General features: G+C 42.9%; 1 protein-coding gene across 3 annotated transcripts in view; it reads left to right on the top strand.

Annotated features, from left to right (window-relative positions):
* The window catches only part of LOC115183167 (electrogenic sodium bicarbonate cotransporter 1), a 227,889-nt gene that overhangs the window by 69,699 nt on the left and 130,730 nt on the right, over nucleotides 1-27,460 (top strand). For all 3 annotated transcript variants that reach the window (XM_029744503.1, XM_029744505.1, XM_029744504.1), the window contains one exon: nucleotides 26,453-26,588. In XM_029744503.1, the coding sequence (XP_029600363.1) occupies nucleotides 26,453-26,588 (136 nt within the window). The remainder of the gene's footprint in view (nucleotides 1-26,452; nucleotides 26,589-27,460) is intronic.

The raw sequence follows: 27,460 nt of genomic DNA, 5'->3' as shown, positions 1-27,460 counted from the left end.
CTGACTGGTCCTCTATAGTAGTAACACTGACTGGTCCTCTATATAGTAGTAACACTGACTGGTCCTCTATATAGTAGTAACACTGACTGGTCCTCTATATAGTAGTAACACTGACTGGTCCTCTATATAGTAGTAACACTGACTGGTCCTCTATATAGTAACACTGACTGGTCCTCTATATAGTAGTAACACTGACTGGTCCTCTATATAGTAGTAACACTGACTGGTCCCCTATAGTAGTATCACTGACTGGTCCTCTATAGTAGTAACACTGACTGGTCCTCTATAGTAGTAACACTAACTGGTCCTCTATAGAGTAGTAACACTGACTGGTCCTCTATAGTAGAAACACTGACTGGTCCTCTATATAGTAGTAACACTGACTGGTCCTCTATAGTAGTACCACTGACTGGTCCTCTATATAGTAGTAACACTGACTGGTCCTCTATATAGTAGTAACACTGACTGGTCCTCTATAGTAGTAACACTGACTGGTCCTCTATATAGTAGTAACACTGACTGGTCCTCTATAGTAGTACCACTGACTGGTCCTCTATAGTAGTAACACTGACTGGTCCTCTATATAGTAGTATCACTGACTGGTCCTCTCTATAGTAGTAACACTGACTGGTCCTCTATTGTAGTAACACTGACTGGTCCTCTATATAGTAGTAACACTGACTGGTCCTCTATATAGTAGTAACACTGACTGGTCCTATATAGTAGTAACACTGACTGGTCCTCTATACAGTAGTAACACTGACTGGTCCTCTATATAGTAGTAACACTGACTGGTCCTCTATATAGTAGTAACACTGACTGGTCCTCTATAGTAGTAACACTGACTTGTCCTCTATATAGTAGTAACACTGACTGGTCCTCTATATAGTAGTAACACTGACTGGTCCTCTATATAGTAGTAACACTGACTGGTCCTCTATATAGTAGTAACACTGACTGGTCCTCTATATAGTAGTAACACTGACTGGTCCTCTATATAGTAGTAACACTGACTGGTCCTCTATATAGTAGTAACACTGACTGGTCCTGTATATAGTAGTAACATTGACTGGTCCTCTATATAGTAGTAACACTGACTGGTCCTCTATATAGTAGTAACACTGACTGGTCCTCTATATAGTAGTAACACTGACTGGTCCTATATAGTAGTAACACTGACTGGTCCTCTATACAGTAGTAACACTGACTGGTCCTATATAGTTGTAACACTGACTGGTCCTATATAGTAGTAACACTGACTGGTCCTCTATAGTAGTAACACTGACTGGTCCTCTATAGTAGTAACACTGACTGGTCCTCTATATAGTAGTAACACTGACTGGTCCTCTATATAGTAGTAACACTGACTGGTCCTCTATAGTAGTAACACTGACTGGTCCTCTATAGTAGTAACACTGACTGGTCCTCTATATAGTAGTATCACTGACTGGTCCTCTATAGTAGTAACACTGACTGGTCCTCTATATAGTAGTAACACTGACTGGTCCTCTATAGTAGTAGCACTGACTGGTCCTCTATAGTAGTAACACTGACTGGTCCTCTATATAGTAGTATCACTGACTGGTCCTCTATAGTAGTATCACTGACTGGTCCTCTATAGTAGTAACACTGACTGGTCCTCTATATAGTAGTAACACTGACTGGTCCTCTATAGTAGTAACACTGACTGGTCCTCTATATAGTAGTAACACTGACTGGTCCTCTATATAGTAGTAACACTGACTGGTCCTCTATATAGTAGTAACACTGACTGGTCCTCTATATAGTAGTAACACTGACTGGTCCTCTATAGTAGTAACACTGACTGGTCCTCTATATAGTAGTAACACTGACTGGTCCTCTATATAGTAGTAACACTGACTGGTCCCCTATAGTAGTATCACTGACTGGTCCTCTATAGTAGTAACACTGACTGGTCCTCTATATAGTAGTAACACTAACTGGTCCTCTATATAGTAGTAACACTGACTGGTCCTCTATAGTAGAAACACTGACTGGTCCTCTATATAGTAGTAACACTGACTGGTCCTCTATAGTAGTACCACTGACTGGTCCTCTATATAGTAGTAACACTGACTGGTCCTCTATATAGTAGTAACACTGACTGGTCCTCTATAGTAGTAACACTGACTGGGCCTCTATATAGTAGTAACACTGACTGGTCCTCTATAGTAGTACCACTGACTGGTCCTCTATAGTAGTAACACTGACTGGTCCTCTATATAGTAGTATCACTGACTGGTCCTCTCTATAGTAGTAACACTGACTGGTCCTCTATTGTAGTAACACTGACTGGTCCTCTATATAGTAGTAACACTGACTGGTCCTCTATAGTAGAAACACTGACTGGTCCTCTATATAGTAGTAACACTGACTGGTCCTCTATATAGTAGTAACACTGACTGGTCCCCTATAGTAGTATCACTGACTGGTCCTCTATAGTAGTAACACTGACTGGTCCTCTATATAGTAGTAACACTGACTGGTCCTCTATAGTAGTAACACTGACTGGTCCTCTATAGTAGTAACACTGACTGGTCCTCTATATAGTAGTAACACTGAATGTTCCTCTATATTAGTAACACTGACTGGTCCTCTATATAGTAGTAACACTGACTGGTCCTCTATATAGTAGTAACACTGACTGGTCCTCTATAGTAGTAACACTGACTGGTCCTCTATATAGTAGTAACACTGACTGGTCCTCTATATAGTAGTAACACTGACTGGTCCTCTATATAGTAGTAACACTGACTGGTCCTCTATATAGTAGTAACACTGACTGGTCCTCTATATAGTAGTAACACTGACTGGTCCCCTATAGTAGTAACACTGACTGGTCCTCTATATAGTAGTAACACTGACTGGTCCTCTATAGTAGTAACACTGACTGGCCCTCTATAGTAGTAACACTGACTGGTCCTCTATATAGTAGTAACACTGACTGGTCCTCTATATAGTAGTAACACTGACTGGTCCTCTATATAGTAGTAACACTGACTGGTCCTCTATATAGTAGTAACACTGACTGGTCCTCTATATAGTAGTAACACTGACTGGTCCTCTATATAGTAGTAACACTGACTGGTCCTCTATATAGTAGTAACACTGACTGGTCCCCTATAGTAGTAACACTGACTGGACCTCTATATAGTAGTAACACTGACTGGTCCCCTATAGTAGTAACACTGACTGGTCCTCTAAATTAGTAACACTGACTGGTCCTCTATAGTAGTAACACTGACTGGTCCTCTATATAGTAGTAACACTGACTGGTCCTCTATATAGTAGTAACACTGACTGGTCCTCTATATGGTAGTAACACTGACTGGTCCTCTATATAGTAGTAACACTGACTGGTCCTCTATAGTAGTAACACTGACTGGTCCTCTATATAGTAGTAACACTGACTGGTCCTCTATATAGTAGTAACACTGACTGGTCCTCTATATAGTAGTAACACTGACTGGTCCTCTATATAGTAGTAACACTGACTGGGCCTCTATATAGTAGTAACACTGACTGGTCCTCTATAGTAGTAACACTGACTGGTCCTCTATAGTAGTAACACTGACTGGTCCTCTATATAGTAGTAACACTGACTGGTCCTCTATATAGTAGTAACACTGACTGGTCCTCTATATAGTAGTAACACTGACTGGTCCTCTATATAGTAGTAACACTGACTGGTCCTCTATAGTAGTAACACTGACTGGTCCTCTATATAGTAGTAACACTGACTGGTCCTCTATATAGTAGTAACACTGACTGGTCCTATATATAGTAGTAACACTGACTGGTCCTATATATAGTAGTAACACTGACTGGTCCTCTATATAGTAGTAACACTGACTGGTCCTCTATAGTAGTAACACTGACTGGTCCTCTATATAGTAGTAACACTGACTGGTCCTCTATATAGTAGTAACACTGACTGGTCCTCTATATAGTAGTAACACTGACTGGTCCCCTATAGTAGTAACACTGACTGGTCCTCTATATAGTAGTAACACTGACTGGTCCTCTATAGTAGTAACACTGACTGGCCCTCTATAGTAGTAACACTGACTGGTCCTCTATATAGTAGTAACACTGACTGGTCCTCTATATAGTAGTAACACTGACTGGTCCTCTATATAGTAGTAACACTGACTGGTCCCCTATAGTAGTAACACTGACTGGACCTCTATATAGTAGTAACACTGACTGGTCCCCTATAGTAGTAACACTGACTGGTCCTCTATAGTAGTAACACTGACTGGTCCTCTATAGTAGTAACACTGACTGGTCCTCTATATAGTAGTAACACTGACTGGTCCTCTATATAGTAGTAACACTGACTGGTCCTCTATATGTTAGTAACACTGACTGGTCCTCTATATAGTAGTAACACTGACTGGTCCTCTATAGTAGTAACACTGACTGGTCCTCTATATAGTAGTAACACTGACTGGTCCTCTATATAGTAGTAACACTGACTGGTCCTCTATATAGTAGTAACACTGACTGGTCCTCTATATAGTAGTAACACTGACTGGGCCTCTATATAGTAGTAACACTGACTGGTCCTCTATATAGTAGTAACACTGACTGGTCCTCTATAGTAGTAACACTGACTGGTCCTCTATATAGTAGTAACACTGACTGGTCCTCTATAGTAGTAACACTGACTGGTCCTCTATATAGTAGTAACACTGACTGGTCCTATATAGTAGTAACACTGACTGGTCCTCTATACAGTAGTAACACTGACTGGTCCTCTATATAGTAGTAACACTGACTGGTCCTCTATATAGTAGTAACACTGACTGGTCCTCAATAGTAGTAACACTGACTTGTCCTCTATATAGTAGTAACACTGACTGGTCCTCTATATAGTAGTAACACTGACTGGTCCTCTATATAGTAGTAACACTGACTGGTCCTCTATATAGTAGTAACACTGACTGGTCCTCTATATAGTAGTAACACTGACTGGTCCTCTATATAGTAGTAACACTGACTGGTCCTCTATATAGTAGTAACACTGACTGGTCCTGTATATAGTAGTAACATTGACTGGTCCTCTATATAGTAGTAACACTGACTGGTCCTCTATATAGTAGTAACACTGACTGGTCCTCTATATAGTAGTAACACTGACTGGTCCTATATAGTAGTAACACTGACTGGTCCTCTATATAGTAGTAACACTGACTGGTCCTATATAGTTGTAACACTGACTGGTCCTATATAGTAGTAACACTGACTGGTCCTCTATAGTAGTAACACTGACTGGTCCTCTATAGTAGTAACACTGACTGGTCCTCTATATAGTAGTAACACTGACTGGTCCTCTATATAGTAGTAACACTGACTGGTCCTCTATAGTAGTAACACTGACTGGTCCTCTATAGTAGTAACACTGACTGGTCCTCTATATAGTAGTATCACTGACTGGTCCTCTATAGTAGTAACACTGACTGGTCCTCTATATAGTAGTAACACTGACTGGTCCTCTATAGTAGTAGCACTGACTGGTCCTCTATAGTAGTAACACTGACTGGTCCTCTATATAGTAGTATCACTGACTGGTCCTCTATAGTAGTATCACTGACTGGTCCTCTATAGTAGTAACACTGACTGGTCCTCTATATAGTAGTAACACTGACTGGTCCTCTATAGTAGTAACACTGACTGGTCCTCTATATAGTAGTAACACTGACTGGTCCTCTATATAGTAGTAACACTGACTGGTCCTCTATATAGTAGTAACACTGACTGGTCCTCTATATAGTAGTAACACTGACTGGTCCTCTATAGTAGTAACACTGACTGGTCCTCTATATAGTAGTAACACTGACTGGTCCTCTATATAGTAGTAACACTGACTGGTCCCCTATAGTAGTATCACTGACTGGTCCTCTATAGTAGTAACACTGACTGGTCCTCTATATAGTAGTAACACTAACTGGTCCTCTATATAGTAGTAACACTGACTGGTCCTCTATAGTAGAAACACTGACTGGTCCTCTATATAGTAGTAACACTGACTGGTCCTCTATAGTAGTACCACTGACTGGTCCTCTATATAGTAGTAACACTGACTGGTCCTCTATATAGTAGTAACACTGACTGGTCCTCTATAGTAGTAACACTGACTGGGCCTCTATATAGTAGTAACACTGACTGGTCCTCTATAGTAGTACCACTGACTGGTCCTCTATAGTAGTAACACTGACTGGTCCTCTATATAGTAGTATCACTGACTGGTCCTCTCTATAGTAGTAACACTGACTGGTCCTCTATTGTAGTAACACTGACTGGTCCTCTATATAGTAGTAACACTGACTGGTCCTCTATAGTAGAAACACTGACTGGTCCTCTATATAGTAGTAACACTGACTGGTCCTCTATATAGTAGTAACACTGACTGGTCCCCTATAGTAGTATCACTGACTGGTCCTCTATAGTAGTAACACTGACTGGTCCTCTATATAGTAGTAACACTGACTGGTCCTCTATAGTAGTAACACTGACTGGTCCTCTATAGTAGTAACACTGACTGGTCCTCTATATAGTAGTAACACTGAATGTTCCTCTATATTAGTAACACTGACTGGTCCTCTATATAGTAGTAACACTGACTGGTCCTCTATATAGTAGTAACACTGACTGGTCCTCTATAGTAGTAACACTGACTGGTCCTCTATATAGTAGTAACACTGACTGGTCCTCTATATAGTAGTAACACTGACTGGTCCTCTATATAGTAGTAACACTGACTGGTCCTCTATATAGTAGTAACACTGACTGGTCCTCTATATAGTAGTAACACTGACTGGTCCCCTATAGTAGTAACACTGACTGGTCCTCTATATAGTAGTAACACTGACTGGTCCTCTATAGTAGTAACACTGACTGGCCCTCTATAGTAGTAACACTGACTGGTCCTCTATATAGTAGTAACACTGACTGGTCCTCTATATAGTAGTAACACTGACTGGTCCTCTATATAGTAGTAACACTGACTGGTCCTCTATATAGTAGTAACACTGACTGGTCCTCTATATAGTAGTAACACTGACTGGTCCTCTATATAGTAGTAACACTGACTGGTCCTCTATATAGTAGTAACACTGACTGGTCCCCTATAGTAGTAACACTGACTGGACCTCTATATAGTAGTAACACTGACTGGTCCCCTATAGTAGTAACACTGACTGGTCCTCTATAGTAGTAACACTGACTGGTCCTCTATAGTAGTAACACTGACTGGTCCTCTATATAGTAGTAACACTGACTGGTCCTCTATATAGTAGTAACACTGACTGGTCCTCTATATGGTAGTAACACTGACTGGTCCTCTATATAGTAGTAACACTGACTGGTCCTCTATAGTAGTAACACTGACTGGTCCTCTATATAGTAGTAACACTGACTGGTCCTCTATATAGTAGTAACACTGACTGGTCCTCTATATAGTAGTAACACTGACTGGTCCTCTATATAGTAGTAACACTGACTGGGCCTCTATATAGTAGTAACACTGACTGGTCCTCTATATAGTAGTAACACTGACTGGTCTTTGAATCATACAAACTTTGTAACGGCAGTCAAACACAAGTCCAATGACCAAAGTTGCTAAGCTTGCTAGACACCTCCAACGAATGACAGAATATCTCCTATTTGGCTAAATGGACTTGATGATTATACAGATCGCAGATCAGCTCATGAATAACAGGGAGTTGAAGAGTGGAAATAGTTTAAATATCAAAGGGGACCAACATAACGGGGACCAACTCTGTTTTAAAAATATCAATTTCTACTCATGCATTCTCTACCAAAGCTCTTATATGGGCAGCAATGCGAGACAGCGTAGAGAAGCGGAGTAAATGTTATAGGGGTATTTTGACATGCATAGGCCAGACGTTCTTTGATAATAGTGTATAAGAGGTCATACAAGAAGTTTTGTTGTGATATCTATCGTTGTTGATGTAAAGAATATTTTTGATCTGTGGTGAGTAATGAGGAGCAAACAAACGCTGCACTTGACACATTAATGGAATTGCTCATTCAAGTTACTAATGAACATTCACCGATTTAGAAAATGACTGTAAAATCTTTCAAATGCCCAGTTGATTGATGAGGAATTGAAACATGCTATGGTTGAGAGGGATGAAGCAAACGGAACGGCAAATAAGTCTGGTTGCACAACCATTTGGCAAGCGTTTTGCAAATTGAGAAATAATGTGACTGAACTGACTAAAAAGAATTAGAAACTACACCATGAAACAAAAATAAATTACATAAAGACTGATAGTAAAAAGTTTTGGAGCACGTTCAATGAAATTTGGGGAAAAAAGACAAACTCAGCTCCATCATTCATTGAATCAGAGGCTCATTCATTACAAACTGACTGATATTGCCAACTACTTTAATGATTTTTTCATTCAAATCAAATGTTATTTGTCACATGCGCCGAATACAACAGGTGTAGACCTTACAGTTAAATGCTTACTTACAAGCCCCTAACCAACAATGCAGTTTAAAGAAAAATAACAAATAATTAAAGAGCAGCAGTAAAATAATAATAGCGAGGCAATATACAGGGGGTACCGGTACAGAGTCGATGTGGAGGCTATATACAGGGGGTACCGGTACAGAGTCGATGTGCGGGGGCACCGGTTAGTCGAGGTAATTGAGGTAATATGTACATGTAGGTAGAGTTATTAATGTGACTATGCATAGATAATAAACAGAGTAGGAGCAGTGTAACATGGGGGGGGGGGCAATGCAAATAGTCTGGGTAGCCATTTGATTAGATGTTCAGGAGTCTTATGGCTTGGGGGTAGAAGCTGTTTAGAAGCCTCTTGGACCTAGACTTGGCGCTCCGGTACCGCTTGCCGTGCGGTAGCAGAGAGAACAGTCTATGACTAGGGTGGCTGGAGTCTTTGACAATTTTTAGGGCCTTCCTCTGACACCGCCTGGTATAGAGGTCTAGGATGGCAGGAAGCTTGGCCCCAGTGATGTACTGGGCCATAAGCATTACCCTTTGTAGTGCCTTGCGGTCGGAGACTAAGCAGTTGCCATACCAGGCATGGATGCAACCAGTCAGGATGCTCTCGATGGTGCAGCTGTAGAACCTTTTGAGGATCTGAGGACCAAATATTTTCAGTCTCCTAAGGGGAATAGGTTTTGTCATGCCCTCTTCACGACTGTCTTGGTGTGCTTGGACCATGTTAGTTTGTTGGTGATGTGGACACCAAGGAACTTGAAACTCTCAACCTGCTCTGCTACAGCCCCGTCGATGAGAATGGCAAGATAAGCAAACTTTTTATACATTTTTTTATTTAACCTTTATCAGTTAAGAACAAATTCTTATTTACAATGACGGCCTACCAAGAGGAAAAAGACCTGTGGGGACGGGGGCTGGGATTAAAAATAAAAATGTATATAACATATAAATATATGACAAAACACACATCACAACAAAAGAGACAACACAACACTACATAAAGAGAGACATAAGAGAACAACATAGCAAGGCAGCAACACATGACAACACAGCACGGTAGCAGCATGACAACAACATGGCAGCAAAACATTATGGTAGCTGCACAAAATATGGTACAAACATTGGACACAGACAACAGCACAAAGGGCAAGAAGGTAGAGACAACAATACATCACGCAAAGCAGCCACAACTGTCAGTAAGAGTGTCCATGTTTGAATGAAGAGATTGAGATAAAAATGTCCAGTTTGAGAGTTTGTTGCAGCTCGTTCCAGTCGCTATCTGCAGCAAACTGAAAAGAGAAGCAACCCAGGGATGTGTGTGCTTTGGGGACCTTTAACAGAATGTGACTTGGATGAGGGCTGCAGTAGATACAGTTAAAGTCAGAAGTTTACATACACATTAGCCAAATACATTTAAATTCAGTTTTTCACAATTCCTGACATGTAATCCTAGTCACAGTGGTTGTAAAGGGTGCAACAGGCCAGCACCTCAGGAGCAAATGTCAGTTGGCTTTTCATAGCCGATCATTCAGAGTTAGCGATAGCAGGTGCGGTAGAGAGAAAGTCCAAAACAGCAGGTCCGGGACAAGGTAGCACATCCAGTGAACAGGTCATGGCTCCATAGCCGCAGGCAGAACAGTTGACTAGGTGCATTGAAACCGCCTCGGCCCATAGAGACTGACCCTACACATTTCTGGCCGATAGCTCGTTCAGGGACCCCGTAGCAACCCCCGAAATAAGTGAATTTTCAGTACTAATTAAAGTCGTTGCTCAGGCGCCGAACTGGACCCGCAGCTCGAATGTAACTATGTTTTTGAAGTTTTTTTTATGGTTTTAACAGAAGGTGCTATGAATTGTGGGCCGTCTCTGAAATATGTGATAGTTCGCTTCTAAATGAGTTGGAAAAAGTTAGTTTGGTGTCAATATGTAGAAGTTTGGTGTCAGTATGATATCTTATTGACTGATGGCTGACTTGATGGCAGTATAATATATTGGCATTGTGCATTTTATATTGCAAATGGGCAGTGTACATTTCCAATGTATTTAATGAGGGATTTACCATCACCAAATGGACAGGCTGAAATCCACACCAAAGAGGGATTGGACAGTGTCCATTACACATATGCTATATTGTCAGTGTGGACATGCTCTTCTGCAAGTTGACAGTGTCCATTGCCAATGTATAACATCCTACTTAGTACTTTCAATACTTATATATGCCATTTTGACATTTCTTATGCCATTTGGACATGGTTCACTGACTTTTGGGTTCGTAAGCCAACTTCCTATAATCATATATGGTAAATGGACATAACATCCTGATTTAGTACTATCAATATCTATATATGCTATTTGGAATTTTCTTATGACATTTGGACATGGTTCACTGACTTTTGGGCTCTGGCCGACTTCCTGTGATCATAAATGGCAAATTGACAAAACATAGGCCTTATGGACAAACTCTATAAAATAAGACAAATGTATGTCCGTACGGTTACTACATATGTATAATTGACAAAACAAAAAAAATATGTAAATAGAGGTTTTGAAGATTTCACCCCTGACACCTGACTTTGTGACCATTTTCCATATGAAATCCTACGGTGGAGCGCACTTGCCCCCTTTGGGATTTCTGGCATTTACCATGTTCCGCTTGCAATATGTTTTTGATGAACTGCCGCCCATTTGAGTGGTATTTACGATTGTGTATATGGTTCGCCCAATGACAATAAGTAGCCATTCACTTTTGTCCATTTCATGGGGGTCTTCCCTTACATACATACAAGTAGTGATGAAGTCAATCTCTCCCCCTCTTTTAGCCAGGAGAGATTGACATGTATATTATTAATGCTTCCACATTATTTATTACAATATTTTGTCGAGGTTTAGGTTTTAGTGAATGATTCTCCCAAATAGAATGCTTTAAGTTTTAGAAATATTTGGGACTAACTTATTCCTTGCCACCCACTCTGAAACTAACTGCAGCTCTTTGTTAAGTGTTAAGTGTTTGTTAAGTGTTACGTGTATAGTGTGGAGTCATCCACATACATAGGATCACTGGCTGTACTCAAAGCCAGTGGCATGTTGTTAGTAAAGATTGAAAAAAGTAAGCGGCCTACACAGCTGCCTTGGGGAATTCCTGATTCTACCTTGATTATGTTGAAGAGAATTCCATTAAAGAAGACCCTCTGTGTTCTGTTAGACAAGTAACTCTTTATCCACAAAATAGCAGGGGATGTAAAGTCATAAGAGATACATTTTTCCAGCAGCAGACTGTGATCGATAATGTCAAAAGCCGCACTGAAGTCTTAACAAAAGACTTTCTCTCAGCCAATCATCAGTCATTTGTTTAAGTGCTGTGCTTGTTGAATGTTCTTCCCTATAAGCGTGCTGAAAGTCTGTTGTCAATATGTTTACTCTAAAATCGCATTGTACCTGGTCAAACACAATTCTTTCCAAAAGTTTACTAAGGGTTGGTAACAGCCTGATTGGTTGGCTATTTGAGCCAGTAATACTATTCTTAGGTAGCGGAAATACTTTTGCTTCCCTCCAAGCCTGAGGGCACACACTTTCAAGTAGGCTTACATTTTACAGTTCCCGCTCAGCCCAGTCAAAACTGTTCGCTGCTCTGGCACCCCAATGGTGGAACAAGCTCCCTCACGACGCCAGGACAGCGGAGTCAATCACCACCTTCCGGAGACACCTGAAACCCCACCTCTTTAAGGAATACCTGGGATAGGATAAAGTAATCCTTCTAACCCCCCCCCCCCTTAAAAGATTTAGATGCACTATTGTAAAGTGGTTGTTCCACTGGATATCATAAGGTGAATGCACCAATTTGTAAGTCGCTCTGGATAAGAGCGTCTGCTAAATGACTTAAATGTAAATGTTAAATGTTAAATATGGCAAATAGGCGTGGCAATATCGTTTGCTATTATCCTCAGTAATTTTCCATCCCAGTTGTCAGACCCTGGTGGGTTGTCGTTGTTGATAGACAACCATTTTTTCACTTCTTCCACACTCACTTTACAGATTGAAAATTACAATGATTGTCTTTCATAATTTGGTCAGATATACTAGGCTGTGTAGTGTTAGTGTTTGTTGCTTGCATGTCATGCCTAAGAATACTTAATGTCTATAGTATCTCTCTGGTATGCAATCTGGTTTCCGCTCAGGTTATAGATGTGTCACTGCAAACGTAAAGGTCCTCAATGATGTCACCATTGCCCTTGATTCTAAGCAATGTTGTGCTGCTATTTTTATTGACTTGGCCAAAGCTTTTGATACGGTAGATCATTCCATTCTTGTGGGCCGGCTAAGGAGTATTGGTATCTCTGAGGCGTCTTTGGCCTGGTTTGCTAACTACCTCTCTCAAAGAGTGCAGTGTATAAAGTCAGAAAATCTGCTGTCTCAGCCACTGCCTGTCACCAAGGGAGTACCCCAAGGCTCAATCCTAGGCCCCACGCTCTTCTCAATTTACATCAACAACATAGCTCAGGCAGTAGGAAGCTCTCTCATCCATTAATATGCAGCTGATACAGTCTTATACTCAGCTAGCCCCTCCCCGGATTTTGTGTTATCTTCTAATGGCTCAAATCCCGTTAACGGGATCGATTTGACAACATCCGGTGAAATAGCAGAACGCCAAATTCAAATTAAATTACTATAAATATTAAACTTTCATGAAATCACACATGCAATACACCAAATTAAAGCTACACTTGTTGTTAACTTCTTACATCTAGACGTTCCGCTAGCGGAACACCGCTCCAATATCCAATGATAGGGCGTGGCGCGAAATACAAACTCCTCGAAAATCCGAAAACTTCAATTTTTCAAACATATGACTATTTTACACCATTTTAAAGACAAGACTCTCCTTTATCTAACCACACTGTCCGATTTCAAAAAGGCTTTACAACGAAAGCAAAACATTAGATTATGTCAGCAGAGTACCCAGCCAGAAATAATCAGACACCCATTTTTCAAGCTAGCATATAATGTCACAAAAACCAAAACCACAGCTAAATGCAGCACTAACCTTTGATGATCTTCATCAGATGACACTCCTAGGACATTATGTTATACAATACATGCATGTTTTGTTCAATCAAGTTCATATTTATATCAAAAAACAGCTTTTTACATTAGCATGTGACGTTCAGAACTAGCATTCCCACCGAACACTTCCGGTGAATTTACTAAATTACTCACGATAAACGTTCACAAAAAACATAACAATTATTTTAAGAATTATAGATACAGAACTCCTTTATGCAATCGCGGTGTCCGATTTTAAAATAGCTTTTCGGTGAAAGCACATTTTGCAATATTCTGAGTAGATAGCCCGGCCATCACAGGCTAGCTATTTTGACACCCACCAAGTTTGGTACTCACCAAACTCAGATTTACTATAAGAAAAATAGGACTACCTTTGCTTTTCTTCGTCAGAATGCACTCCCAGGACTTCTACTTCAACAACAAATGTTGGTTTGGTTCCAAATAATCCATAGTTATATCCAAATAGCAGCGTTTTGTTTGTGCGTTCAAGACACTATCTGAAGGCTAACGAAGAGTGATGCGCCGGTGCATATCGTGACAAAAAATTTCAAAATATTCCATTACCATACTTCGAAGCATGTCAAACGCTGTTTAAAATCAATTTTTATGCGATTTTTCTCGTAAAATAGCGATAATATTCCGACCGGGAGTCGTTGTTTTCGTTCAAAGACTGAAAATGTAAAATGGACTCTTCACATGCATGCGCACGCCCGTCTCATTGTTCTCAGATCGACCACTATCCAAATGCGCTACTGTTTTTCAGGCAGGGGCTGCAAAGTCATCATTCAACGTTCTGGCGCCTTCTGAGAGCCTATGGGAGCCTTAGAAAGTGTCACGTTACAGCAGAGATCCTCTGTTTTCAATAAAGAGGCTAAAGAAGGCCAAGAAATGGTCAGAGAGGGCACTTCCTGTTTGGAATCTTCTCAGGTTTTGGCCTGCCATATGAGTTCTGTTATACTCACAGACACCATTCAAACAGTTTTAGAAACTTTAGGGTGTTTTCTATCCAAATCAAACAATTATATGCATATTCTAGTTTCTGGGCAGGAGTAATAAAGAGATTAAATCGGGTACGTTTTTTATCCGGCCGTCAAAATACTGCCCCCTATCCATAACAGGTTAATCCAGCCAACGTGTCAGATTTCAAAAAGGCTTTACGGCGAAAGCAAACCATGCGATTATCTGAGGATAACACCCCACCAAACAAACACAGACAATCATAATTCAACCCGCCAGGCGCGACACGAAACTCAGAAATAAAGATATAATTCATACCTTTGACGAGCTTCTTCTGTTGGCACTCCAATATGTCCCATAAACATCACAAATGGTCCTTTTGTTCAATTATTTCCGTCGTTATATATCCAAAATGTCAATTTATTTGGTGCGTTTGATGCAGAAAAACACTGGTTCCAACTCACGCAACATGACTAGAAAATATCTCATAAGTTACCTGTAATCTTTGTCCAAACATTTCAAACAATTTTCCTAATACAACTTTAGGTATTTTTTAATGTAAATAATCAATAACATTTAAGACGGGATAAACTGTGTTCAATACCGGAGGAAAACAAAGTGGAACGTGCTTTCAAGTCACGCGCCTCAACCACAACAGTACACTTCACTTGACCCTCGTTCTGAACAGGGATACTTCTTCATTACACAAAGGAAAAACATCAACCAATTTCTAAAGACTGTTGACATCCAGTGGAAGCAATAGGAACTGCAAGCAACTGCCTTAGAATTCTAGATTCCCTTTAAAATCCCATTGAAAAGAGTGACCTGAATTATTTTTTTCCTGGATGGTTTGTCCTCGGGGTTTTGCCTGCCAAATAAGTTCTGTATTACTCACAGACATCATTCAAACAGTTTTAGAAACTTCAGACTGTTTTCTATCCATATCTGCTAATAATATGCATATCCTAGCTTCTGGGCCCGAGTAGCAGGCAGTTTACTTTGGGCACGCTTTTCACCCGGATGTGAAAATACCGCCCCCTAGCCTAGAGAAGTTAAATGCTCTACAACAAAGCTTACTTAGTGTCCAACAAGCTTTCTCTACCCTTAACCTTGTTCTAAACACCTCCAAAACAAAGGTCATGTGGTTTGGTAAGAATAATGCCCCTCTCCCCACAGGTGTGATTACTACCTTTGAGGGTTTAGAGCTTGAGGTAGCCACCTCATACAAGTACTTGGGAGTATGGCTAGACAGTACACTGTCCTTCTCTCAGCACATATCAAAGCTGCAGGCTAAAGTTAAATCTAGACTCGGTTTCTTCTATCGTAATCGCTCCTCTTTCACCCCAGCTGCCAAACTAACCCTGATTCAGATGACCATCCTACCCATGCTAGATTACGGAGACATAATTTATAGATCAGCAGGTAAGGGTGCTCTCGAGCGGTTAGATGTTCTTTACCATTCGGCCATCAGATTTTCCACCATTGCTCCTTATAGGACACATCACTGCACTCTATCCTCTTCTGTAAACTGGTCATCTCTGTATACACATCGCAAGACCCACTGGTTGATGCTTATTTATAAAGCCCTCTTAGGCCTCACTCCCCCCATCTGAGATACAGTTGAAGTCGGAAGTTTACATACACTTAGGTTGGAGTCATTAAAACTCGTTTTTCACCCACTCCACAAATTTCTTGTTAACAAACTATTGTTTTGGAAAGTCGATTAGGACATCTACTTTGTGCATGACACAAGTAATTTGTCCAACAATTGTTTACAGACAGATTATTTCACTTATATTTCACTGTATCACAATTCCAGTGGGTCAGAAGTTTACATAGAATATGTTGACTGTGCCTTTAAACAGCTTGGACAATTCCTGAAAATGACGTCATGGCTTTTCAAATTTCTTATAGGCTAATTGACATCATTTGAGTCAATTGGAGGTGTACCTGTGGATGTATTTCAAGGCCTACCTTCAAACTCAGTGCCTCTTTGCATTACATCAGGGGAAAATCATAAGAAATCAGCAAAGACCTCAGAAAGAAATTGTAGACCTCCACAAGTCTGGTTCGTCTTTGGGATCAATTTCCAAACGCCTGAAGGTACCACGTTCATCTGTACAAACAATAGTACGCAAGTATAAACACCATGGGACCACACAGCCATCATACCGCTCAGGAAGGAGACGCATTCTGTCTTCTAGAGATGAACATACTTTGGTGCGAAAAGTGCAAATCAATCCCAGAACAACAGCAAAGGATCTTGTGACCAATAAATACAATAACATTTGATTTGATAGTAGTAGCTATGTCTGGGTTATCCACAGTCCCCAACACTGATAGTAGTACTATGTATGGGTTATCCACAGTCCCCATACAGTAACTTTCTCTCTGAACGTTTATGTAACTAACAGTCGTCACTCGGATGCCTCATTAAAACATTAGTGTCTCGCTGAAGTGACAGCTAGAGTCAGAAAAGGAAATGCCAACTCTCAAATTTGCCTTTGGTGACCTGAATTCTGAAAAACTCTCTCAAACCCTTTACTTAGGCCTTCTCAGCTGGGAGACAATATAGTGAATAGATACAGGCAGGACAGAGACAGTAGGTAGATACAGACAGGACAGAGACAGTAGGTAGATACAGGCAGGGCAGAGACAGTAGGTAGATGCAGGCAGGACAGAGACAGTAGGTAGATACAGGCAGGACAGAGACAGTAGGTAGATGCAGGCAGGACAGCGACCGAGACAGGAGGTAGATACAGGCAGGACAGAGACAGTAGGTAGATGCAGGCAGGACAGAGACAGTAGGTAGATGCAGGCAGGACAGCGACAGAGACAGGAGGTAGATACAGGCAGGACAGAGACAGGAGGTAGATACAGGCAAGACAGAGACAGTAGGTAGATACAGGCAGGACAGAGACAGTAGGTATATGCAGGCAGGACAGAGACAGTAGGTAGATACAGGCAGGACAGAGACAGGGACAGTAGGTAGATACAGGCAGGACAGAGACAGTAGGTAGATACAGGCAGAAAATATACTGTTGGTAGATACAGGCAGGACAGAGACAGTAGGTATATACAGGCATTATAGAGAGGGTAGGTAGATACAGGCAGGACAGGGACAGTAGGTAGATACAGGCAGGACAGGGACAGAGACAGTAGCTAGATACAGGCAGGACAGGGAGACTACGTAGATACTGGCAGGACAGAGACAGTAGCTAGATATAGGCAGGACAGAGACAGTAGTTAAATACAGGCAGGACAGAGACAGAGGCAGTAGGTAGGTACAGGCAGGACAGAGACAGTAGTTAAATACAGGCAGGACAGAGACAGTAGGTAGATACAGACAGGACAGAGACAGTAGGTAGATACAGGCAGGACAGAGACAGTAGGTAGATACAGGCAGGACAGAGACAGAGGCAGTAGGTAGATACTGGCAGGACAGAGACAGAGACAGTAGGTAGATACTGGCAGGACAGAGACAGTAGATAGATACTGGCAGGACAGAGACAGGAGGTAGATACAGACAGGACAGAGACAGGAGGTAGATACAGGCAGGACAGAGACAGTAGGTAGATGCAGGCAGGACAGAGACAGTAGGTAGATACAGGCAGGACAGAGACAGTAGGTAGACGCAGGGAGGACAGAGACAGTAGGTAGATACATGCAGGACAGCGACAGGGACAGTAGGTAGATACAGGCAGGACAGAGACAGTAGGTAGATACAGGCAGAAAATATACTGTTGGTAGATACAGGCAGGACAGAGACAGTAGGTATATACAGGCATTATAGAGAGGGTAGGTAGATACAGGCAGGACAGGGACAGTAGGTAGATACAGGCAGGACAGGGACAGAGACAGTAGCTAGATACAGGCAGGACAGGGAGACTACGTAGATACTGGCAGGACAGAGACAGTAGCTAGATACAGGCAGGACAGAGACAGTAGTTAAATACAGGCAGGACAGAGACAGAGGCAGTAGGTAGGTACAGGCAGGACAGAGACAGAGGCAGTAGGTAGGTACAGGCAGGACAGAGACAGTAGGTAGATACAGACAGGACAGAGACAGTAGGTAGATACAGGCAGGACAGAGACAGTAGGTAGATACAGGCAGGACAGAGACAGAGGCAGTAGGTAGATACTGGCAGGACAGAGACAGAGACAGTAGGTAGATACTGGCAGGACAGAGACAGTAGGTAGATACTGGCAGGACAGAGACAGGAGGTAGATACAGACAGGACAGAGACAGGAGGTAGATACAGGCAGGACAGAGACAGTAGGTAGATGCAGGCAGGACAGAGACAGAGACAGGAGGTAGATACAGGCAGGACAGAGACAGTAGGTAGATACAGGCAGGACAGAGACAGTAGGTAGATACAGGCAGGACAGAGACAGTAGGTAGGTACAGGCAGGACAGAGACAGAGGCAGTAGGTAGATACTGGCAGGACAGAGACAGGAGGTAGATACAGGCAGGACAGAGACAGGAGGTAGATACAGGCAGGACAGAGACAGTAGGTAGATACAGGCAGGACAGAGACAGTAGGTAGATGCAGGCAGGACAGAGACAGAGACAAGAGGTAGATACAGGCAGGACAGAGACAGTAGTTAAATACAGGCAGGACAGAGACAGTAGTTAAATACAGGCAGGACAGAGATAGAGACATTAGGTAGATACAGGCAGGACAGAGACAGTAGGTAGATACAGGCAGGACAGAGCCAGTAGTTAAATACAGGCAGGACAGGGACAGAGACATTAGGTAGGTACAGGCAGGACAGATACTATAAGTAGATGTTGAAGGGACAGAGACAGTAGGTAGATACAGGCAGGACAGAGACAGTAGGTAGATACAGGCAGGACAGAGACAGTAGGTCGATACAGGCAGGACAGAGACAGTAGGTAGATACAGGCAGGACAGGGAGACTAGGTAGATACTGGCAGGACAGAGACAGTAGGTAGATGCAGGCAGGACAGAGACAGTAGGTAGATACTGGCAGGACAGGGAGACTAGGTAGATACTGGCAGGACAGATACTATAGGTAGATGTTGAAGGGACAGAGACAGTAGGTAGATACAGGCAGGACAGAGACAGTAGGTAGATACAGGCAGGACAGGGAGACTAGGTAGATACTGGCAGGACAGGGAGACTAGGTAGATACTGGCAGGACAGAGACAGTAGGTAGATACTGGCAGGACAGGGAGACTAGGTAGATACTGGCAGGACAGATACTATAGGTAGATGTTGAAGGGACAGAGACAGTAGGTAGATACAGGCAGGACAGAGACAGTAGGTAGATACAGGCAGGACAGGGAGACTAGGTAGATACTGGCAGAACAGATACTATAGGTAGATGTTGAAGGGACAGAGACAGTAGGTAGATACAGGCAGGACAGGGAGACTAGGTAGATACTGGCAGGACAGAGACAGTAGCTAGATACAGGCAGGACAGGGAGACTAGGTAGATACTGGCAGGACAGGGAGACTAGGTAGATACAGGCAGGACAGAGACAGTAGGTAGATACAGGCAGGACAGGGACAGAGACAGTAGGTAGATACAGGCAGGACAGAGACAGTAGGTAGATACAGGCAGGACAGGGAGACTAGGTAGATACTGGCAGGACAGAGACAGTAGGTAGATGCAGGCAGGACAGAGACAGTAGGTAGATACAGGCAGGACAGGGAGACTAGGTAGATACTGGCAGGACAGGGAGACTAGGTAGATACTGGCAGGACAGATACTATAGGTAGATGTTGAAGGGACAGAGACAGCAGAACATGGAACTTTTTTTGGTGGGGGGTTTAGTGAGTGCCTTGTTAAAAGGCACCATAGCAGTCAATGACATCTAGGATTTGATAGCAGCAACTCTCCTGTTGCTTGGCCACTTCCTGACAGATTTTTCCAGTTGGACCCGTGATTCAAACTGGCAACATTCCAGCAGAACATGTCATCCCTGTTAACCTATGTAGATACAGGCAGGATTAGGGTTACAGCAGAACATGTCATCCCTGTTAACCTATGTAGATACAGGCAGGATTACGGTTACAGCAGAACTTGTCATCCCTGTTAACCTATGTAGATAGAGGCAGGATTAGGGTTACAGCAGAACTTGTCATCCCTGTTAACCTATGTAGATAGAGGCAGGATTAGGGTTACAGCAGAACTTGTCATCCCTGTTAACCTATGTAGATAGAGGCAGGATTAGGGTAACAGCAGAACATGTCATCCCTGATTGATTGATAAATGGCGCCGGACGGGATGGCTGCCGTATTACGGGCTCCTAAACAATGGTGCTATTTTGTTTTTTTACATTGTTTGTAACTTATTATGTACATAAATACAAAAATAGCTTCTGGACATCAGAACAGTGATTACTCACCTCGAACTGGACAAAGATTTTTTCTTTATTGATTTCAACGTGAAGAATATACTGCTTTCCAAAAAACAGGTCCAAATGCCCAATATTTGCGTGAAGAAAAGGCAGAGATACAGAGGGAGAAGGTCGGGGTGCCTTGTGAGGATTCATAGGGGAGTGAGTAAATCACCACTACCATCATTCTATTGGCCAATCACTGGAAAACAAACTGGATGATCTACGGTCGAGACTATACTACCAACGTGACATTCAAAACTGTAATATCTTATGTTTCACAGAGTCGTTGCTGAACGACGACACGGATAATATAGAGCTGGCTGGTTTTTCTGTGTATCAACAGGACAGAGTAGCTACATCTGGTAAGACGAGGGGCGGGGGTATGTGTCTATTTGTCAATAACTGCTGGCGAGGGATGTCTAATGTCTAATAAGTCTCGAGGTATTGCTCGTCTGAGGTAGAGTATCTCATGATAAGCTGTTGACCAAACTATCTACCAACATTTCTCATATATATTGTTCAAAGCAGTCAATATACCACCACAAACCGATGCTGGCACTAAGACTGCACTCAACGAGCTGTATAAGGCCATAAGCAAACAAGAAAATGCTCATCCAGAAGTGGCACTCCTAGTGGCTGGAGACTTTAATGCAGGTAAACTTAAATCCGTTTTACCACATTTCTACCAACATGTCACGTGCAACCAGGGGAAAAACAATTCCAGACCATGTTTACTCCACACACAGAGACGCATACAAAGCTCTCCCTCAACCTCTATTTGGCGAGTCTGACCATAACTCTATCGTCCTGATTCCTGCTTACAAGCAAAAACTAAAGTAGGAAGTACCAGTTACTCCCTCAACACGGAATTGGTCTGATGACACGGATGCTAAGCTACAGGACTGCTTTGCTAGCACAGACTGAAATATGTTCCGTGATTCATCCAATGGCATTGAGGAGTTTACCACCTCAGTCACCGGATTCATCAATAAGTCCATTGAGTACTTCGTCCACACACTAACCGTACATACATATCCCAACCAGAAGCTATGGATTACAGGCAACATTCGTTCCGAGCTAAAGGCTAGAGCTGCCGCTTTCAAGGAGCGGGACACTAATCCGGATACTATTTAAGAAATCCCGCTATGCTCACAGATGAACCATCAAACAGGCAAAGCGTCAATACAGGACTACGATTGAATCCTACTTATCCGGCTCTAACGTTCGTCGAATGTGGCAGGGCTTGCAAACTATTACGGACAATAAAGGTAAATCCAGCCGCGAGCTGCTCAGTGACGAGAGCCTACCAGATGAGCAAAATGCCTTTTATGCTCGCTTCGAGACAAGCAACACTAAAGCATGCATGAGAGCACCTGCTGTTCTGAACGACTGTGTTATCATTCTCTCCGTAGTCAATGTTTTTTTAAACTTTATTTTATTTAACCTTTATTTAACCAGGTAAGCTAGTTGAGAACAAGTTCTCATTTACAACTGCGACCTGGCCAAGATAAAGCAAAGCAGTTCGACACATACAACAACACAGAGTTACACATGGAATAAACAAACATACAGTCAATAATACAGTAGAGAAAGTATATATACAGTGTGTTGAAATAAGGTAGGATAAGGGAGGTAAGGCAATAAATAGGCCATGGTGGCGAAGTAATTACAATATACCAATTAAACACTGGGGTGATAGATGTGTAGAAGATGAATGTGCAAGTAGAGATACTGGGGTGCAAAGGAGCAAGATGAATGAATAAATAAATACAGTATGGGGATGAGGTATTTGGATGTGCTATTTACAGGTGGGCTATGTACAGGTGCAATGATCTGTGAGCTGCTCTGACAGCTGGTGCTTAAAGCTAGTGAGAGAGATATGAGTCTCCAGCTTCAGTGATTTTTGCTGTTCATTCCAGTCATTGGCAGCAGAGAACTGGAAGGAAAGCCGGCCAAAGGAGGAATTGGCTTTTGGGGTGACCAGTGAGATATACCTGCTGGAGCGCGTGCTATGGGTGGGTGCTGCTATGGTGACCGGTGAGCTGAGATAATTTGGGGCTTTATCTAGCAAAGACTTGTAAATGACCTGGAGCCAGTGGGTTTGGCGACAAGTATGAAGCAAGGGCAAACCAATGAGAGAGTACAGGTCGCAGTGGTGGGTAGTATATGGGGCTTTGGTGACAAAATGGATGGCACTGTGATAGACTGCGTCCAATTTGTTGAGTAGAGTGTTGGAGGCTATTTTGTAAATGACATCACCGAAGTCGAGGATCGGTATGATGGTCAGTTTCACGAGGGTATGTTTGGCGGCATGAGTGAAGGATGCTTTGTTGCGAAATAGGAAGCCAATTCTAGATTTAATTTTGGATTGGAGATGCTTAATGTGAGTCTGGAAGGAGAGTTTACAGTCTAGCCGGACACCTAGGTATTTGTAGTTGTCCACATATTCCAAGTCAGAACCGTCCAGAGTGGTGGTGCTGGACGGGCGGGCAGGTGTGGGCAGCGATCGGTTGAAGAGCATGCATTTAGTTTTACTTGCATTTAAGAGCAGTTGGAGGACACGGAAGGAGCGTTGTATGGCATTGAAGCTCATCTGGAGGTTAATTAACACAGTGTCCAAAGAAGGGCCAGAAGTATACAGAATGGTGTCGTCTGCGTAGAGGTGGAGCAGAGAATCACCCGCAGCAAGAGCGACATCATTGATGTATACAGAGAAAAGAGTCGGCCCGAGAATTAAACCCTGTGGCACCCTCATAGAGACTGACAGAGGTCCGGACAACAGGCCCTCCGATTTGACACACTGAACTCTATCAGAGAAGTAGATGGTGCACCAGGTGAGGCAGTCATTTGAGAAACCAAGGCTGTTGAGTCTGCCGATAAGAATGTGGTGATTGACAGAGTCGAAAGCCTTGGCAAGGTTAATGAATACGGCTGCACAGTAATGTCTCTTATCGATGGCAGTTATGATATCGTTTAGGACCTTGAGCGTGGCTGAGGTGCACCCTTGACCAGCTCGGAAACCAGATTGCATAGCGGAGAAGGTACTGTGGGATTCGAAATGGTCGGTGATCTGTTTGTTAACTTGGCTTTCGAAGACCTTAGAAAGGCAGGGTAGGATAGATATAGGTCTGTAACAGTTTGGGTCTAGAGTGCCTCCCCCTTTGAAGAGGGGGATGATAGCGGCAGCTTTCCGATCTTTGGGGATCTCAGACGATACAAAGAGAGGTTGAACAGGCCAATAATAGGGGTTGCAACAATTTCAGCAGATAATTGTCAGCTCTTTCAGAACATCAGATATCTGGATTTGGGTGAAGGAGAAATGGGGGAGGCTTGGGCGAGTTGCTGTGGGGGGTGCAGGGCAGATGACTGGGGTAGCCAGGTGGAAAGCATGGCCAGCCGTAGAAAAATGCTTACATGTCATCACTATTAAACTATGTGGATACAGGCAGAGTTAAAGCAGAACATGTCATCCCTGTTGAACTATCTGCTGTCCTGAAGTGTTGCATAATCTCTCTGACTGACTGGCATTCCTCTGCATGACTTCCGGTGATATCAGAGCTGTGGACTTGGCAGGCAAGGGGCCGGTAGCGTGAAGGAATCTGCTTCAGTGGATGTTTCATTGATATTCACTAGTGGCTGAAATGGAAGTGAAAAGAGCAGGGAGTCTTGGCACAATGATATCTTTGTATTGGTTTGTTAGCATCATGTTGTTGTGTTGCTCTCCTGGTCTGTCTGTATGTTTTGGGAAAGCACACAGTCTTTCTCTTGGAGCATGGCTTTCCCAACACACAGTCTTTCTCTAGGAGCACGGCTTTCCCAACACAGTCTTTCTCTAGAAGCACGGCTTTCCCAACGGTCTTTCTCTAGGAGCACGGCTTTCCCAACAGTCTTTCTCTAGGAGCACGGCTTTCCCAACAGTCTTTCTCTAGGAGCATGGCTTTCCCAACAGTCTTTCTCTAGGAGCACGGATTTCCCAACACAGTCTTTCTCTAGGAGCATGGCTTTCCCAACAGTCTTTCTCTAGGAGCACGGCTTTCCCAACACAGTCTTTCTCTAGGAGCACGGCTTTCCCAACACAGTCTTTCTCTAGGAGCATGGCTTTCCCAACAGTCTTTCTCTAGGAGCATGGCTTTCCCAACAGTCTTTCTCTAGGAGCACGGCTTTCCCGACACAGTCTTTCTCTAGGAGCACGGCTTTCCCAACAGTCTTTCTCTAGGAGCATGGCTTTCCCAACAGTCTTTCTCTAGGGGCACGGCTTTCCCAACAGTCTTTCTCTAGGAGCATGGCTTTCCCAACAGTCTTTCTCTAGGAGCACGGCTTTCCCAACAGTCTTTCTCTAGGAGCATGGCTTTCCCAACAGTCTTTCTCTAGGAGCATGGCTTTCCCAACAGTCTTTCTCTAGGAGCATGGCTTTCCCAACACAGTGTTCCTAGAGAAAGACATGATTCATCATCTAAATAATGATGGAACATGTACAATATGTTCCACTAGAGACTGCATTGTTAGTACTATAGGTATTTATCACTGGTAACCAGCTATCACCAACCAACCATGTCGTGTGTGTGTGTGTGTGTGTGTGTGTGTGTGTGTGTGTGTGTGTGTGTGTGTGTGTGTCCTACATAGAACTAATGGGAAAGACACTGTTCTCTTTATCAACAGGCTGTTCAGTTCAACTTCTGACTACCAATACTTGTCACCGACACCACTTGTTGTAAGTGTCTATAGTCATGTGATCCATGATAAAACACATCTGAAGAGGGCTAGTGTTGAAAAGTAGTATTTATATTTCAGTCTTTTTGATATCCTGCAGTCTTTTTTTATGTGAGCACTGATGCTTGACTAAATATTCAAATTAGAAAACAAGGGAGAAAGAAAGCAAAGCTTTCTTGTTTAGAATGGGCAGTTTGTGAAACATTTCCTAATTCTTAATGAGGGACTCATGGCACTATGCCAAGCTGGGGGACCAATAAAATGGGCTCTATTAGGTGGGAGAGGAGAGGGGTAAGGGGGCTGACTGGGTGACCAATGGAGAGGGTTTCTATTTGAGCTGTGGAGGGGACAGAGGGGAGGGGGGCTGGCTGTGGGGGACTGGGGGACCCCCTCGCCCTCCCTCTACCTGGGTCTTAGAGAGCTCCAGTAGGGACAGAGGACAGACCACAGTAACATTCCCACAGAGGTGTAGCTGTTGTTCTTCTGTGGAGGGTTCCCACCTGCACTCCTTCTGGGACCTAGTTTGATAACCCTAACCCGTTGGACAGTTGGGGGTGAAAAGTTCCAGAGATGTCTGAGAACAACAACAACAACCATGAAGAGAAGGAGAGGGATGGAGAGAAGGAGAAAGAGAGGGATGGAGAGAGGGATGAGGACTGGGATGAGAATGAGGAGAGGGATGAGGTTCTTGTTAGGATTCCTCCACCTCCACCTCAAGTGGTCAGAGTTGGCCAGCTGGCCCCAGGGGCCAAGATGAATGGGTTAGGAGATGAAGATAAAACCAACCTGGATGGGCAGCAGCCTGTAAGCCGTAGTATCTTCCCTTTCTCTCCAGTCTCTCCAGCGGGCGAGAGGATCCGCATTATGCTGGGAGAGGACGATGATGGACCGTCACCACCTCAACTCTTCACTGAGCTGGATGAGCTGCTCTCTGTGGATGGGCAGGAGATGGAGTGGAAGGAGACAGCCAGGTAGGATGTCTAACTCCAACCCTAACCTAACTAATAGTCAGGTAGGATGTCTAACTCCAACTCTAACCTAACTAATAGTCAGGTAGGATGTCTAACTCCAACCCTAACCTAACTAATAGTCAGGTAGGATGTCTAACTCCAACCCTAACCTAACTAATAGGTAGGATGTCTAACTCCAACCCTAACCTAACTAATAGTCAGGTAGGATGGCTTATAGCCCATAACCCCTCCATTAGTTTTATTCAATATAACATTTAACTATTCAAAGTAAAGCATAGTATATTGAGATTTTTTTAAAAGTTAATACAACTCAGTAATTGGACACCTGGAGAGATGATTAAAAAAGCTACTAAGTTTTGGCTGGTGTTGGGCCTCTGCCAGATACACGCTAGTTCCAACATGCCAGATAAACACTATTGTCAACAAGGTAGATACACATACACACTGGTGTCAACATGGTAGATACACCCTGGTGTCAACATGGTAGATACACACTGGTGTCAACATGGTAGATAATCACTGGTGTCAACATAGTAGATACACACTGGTGTCAACATGGTAGATAATCACTGGTGTCAACATGGTAGATACACCCTGGTGTTAACAGTAGATAATCACTGGTGTCAACATGGTAGATACACCCTGGTGTCAACATGGTAGATAATCACTGGTGTCAACATAGTAGATACACACTGGTGTCAACATGGTAGATAATCACTGGTGTCAACATAGTAGATACACACTGGTGTCAACATGGTAGATACACACTGGTGTCAACATGGTAGATAATCACTGGTGTCAACATGGTAGATACACCCTGGTGTCAACATGGTAGATACACACTGGTGTCAACATGGTAGATACACATTGGT

Source organism: Salmo trutta, unplaced genomic scaffold (genome assembly GCF_901001165.1).
Source record: "Salmo trutta unplaced genomic scaffold, fSalTru1.1, whole genome shotgun sequence".
Classification (NCBI taxonomy): Eukaryota; Metazoa; Chordata; class Actinopteri; order Salmoniformes; family Salmonidae; genus Salmo; species Salmo trutta.
Note: the sequence above shows the minus strand (reverse complement) of the source record. Positions and strands in the feature narration are given on the sequence as shown.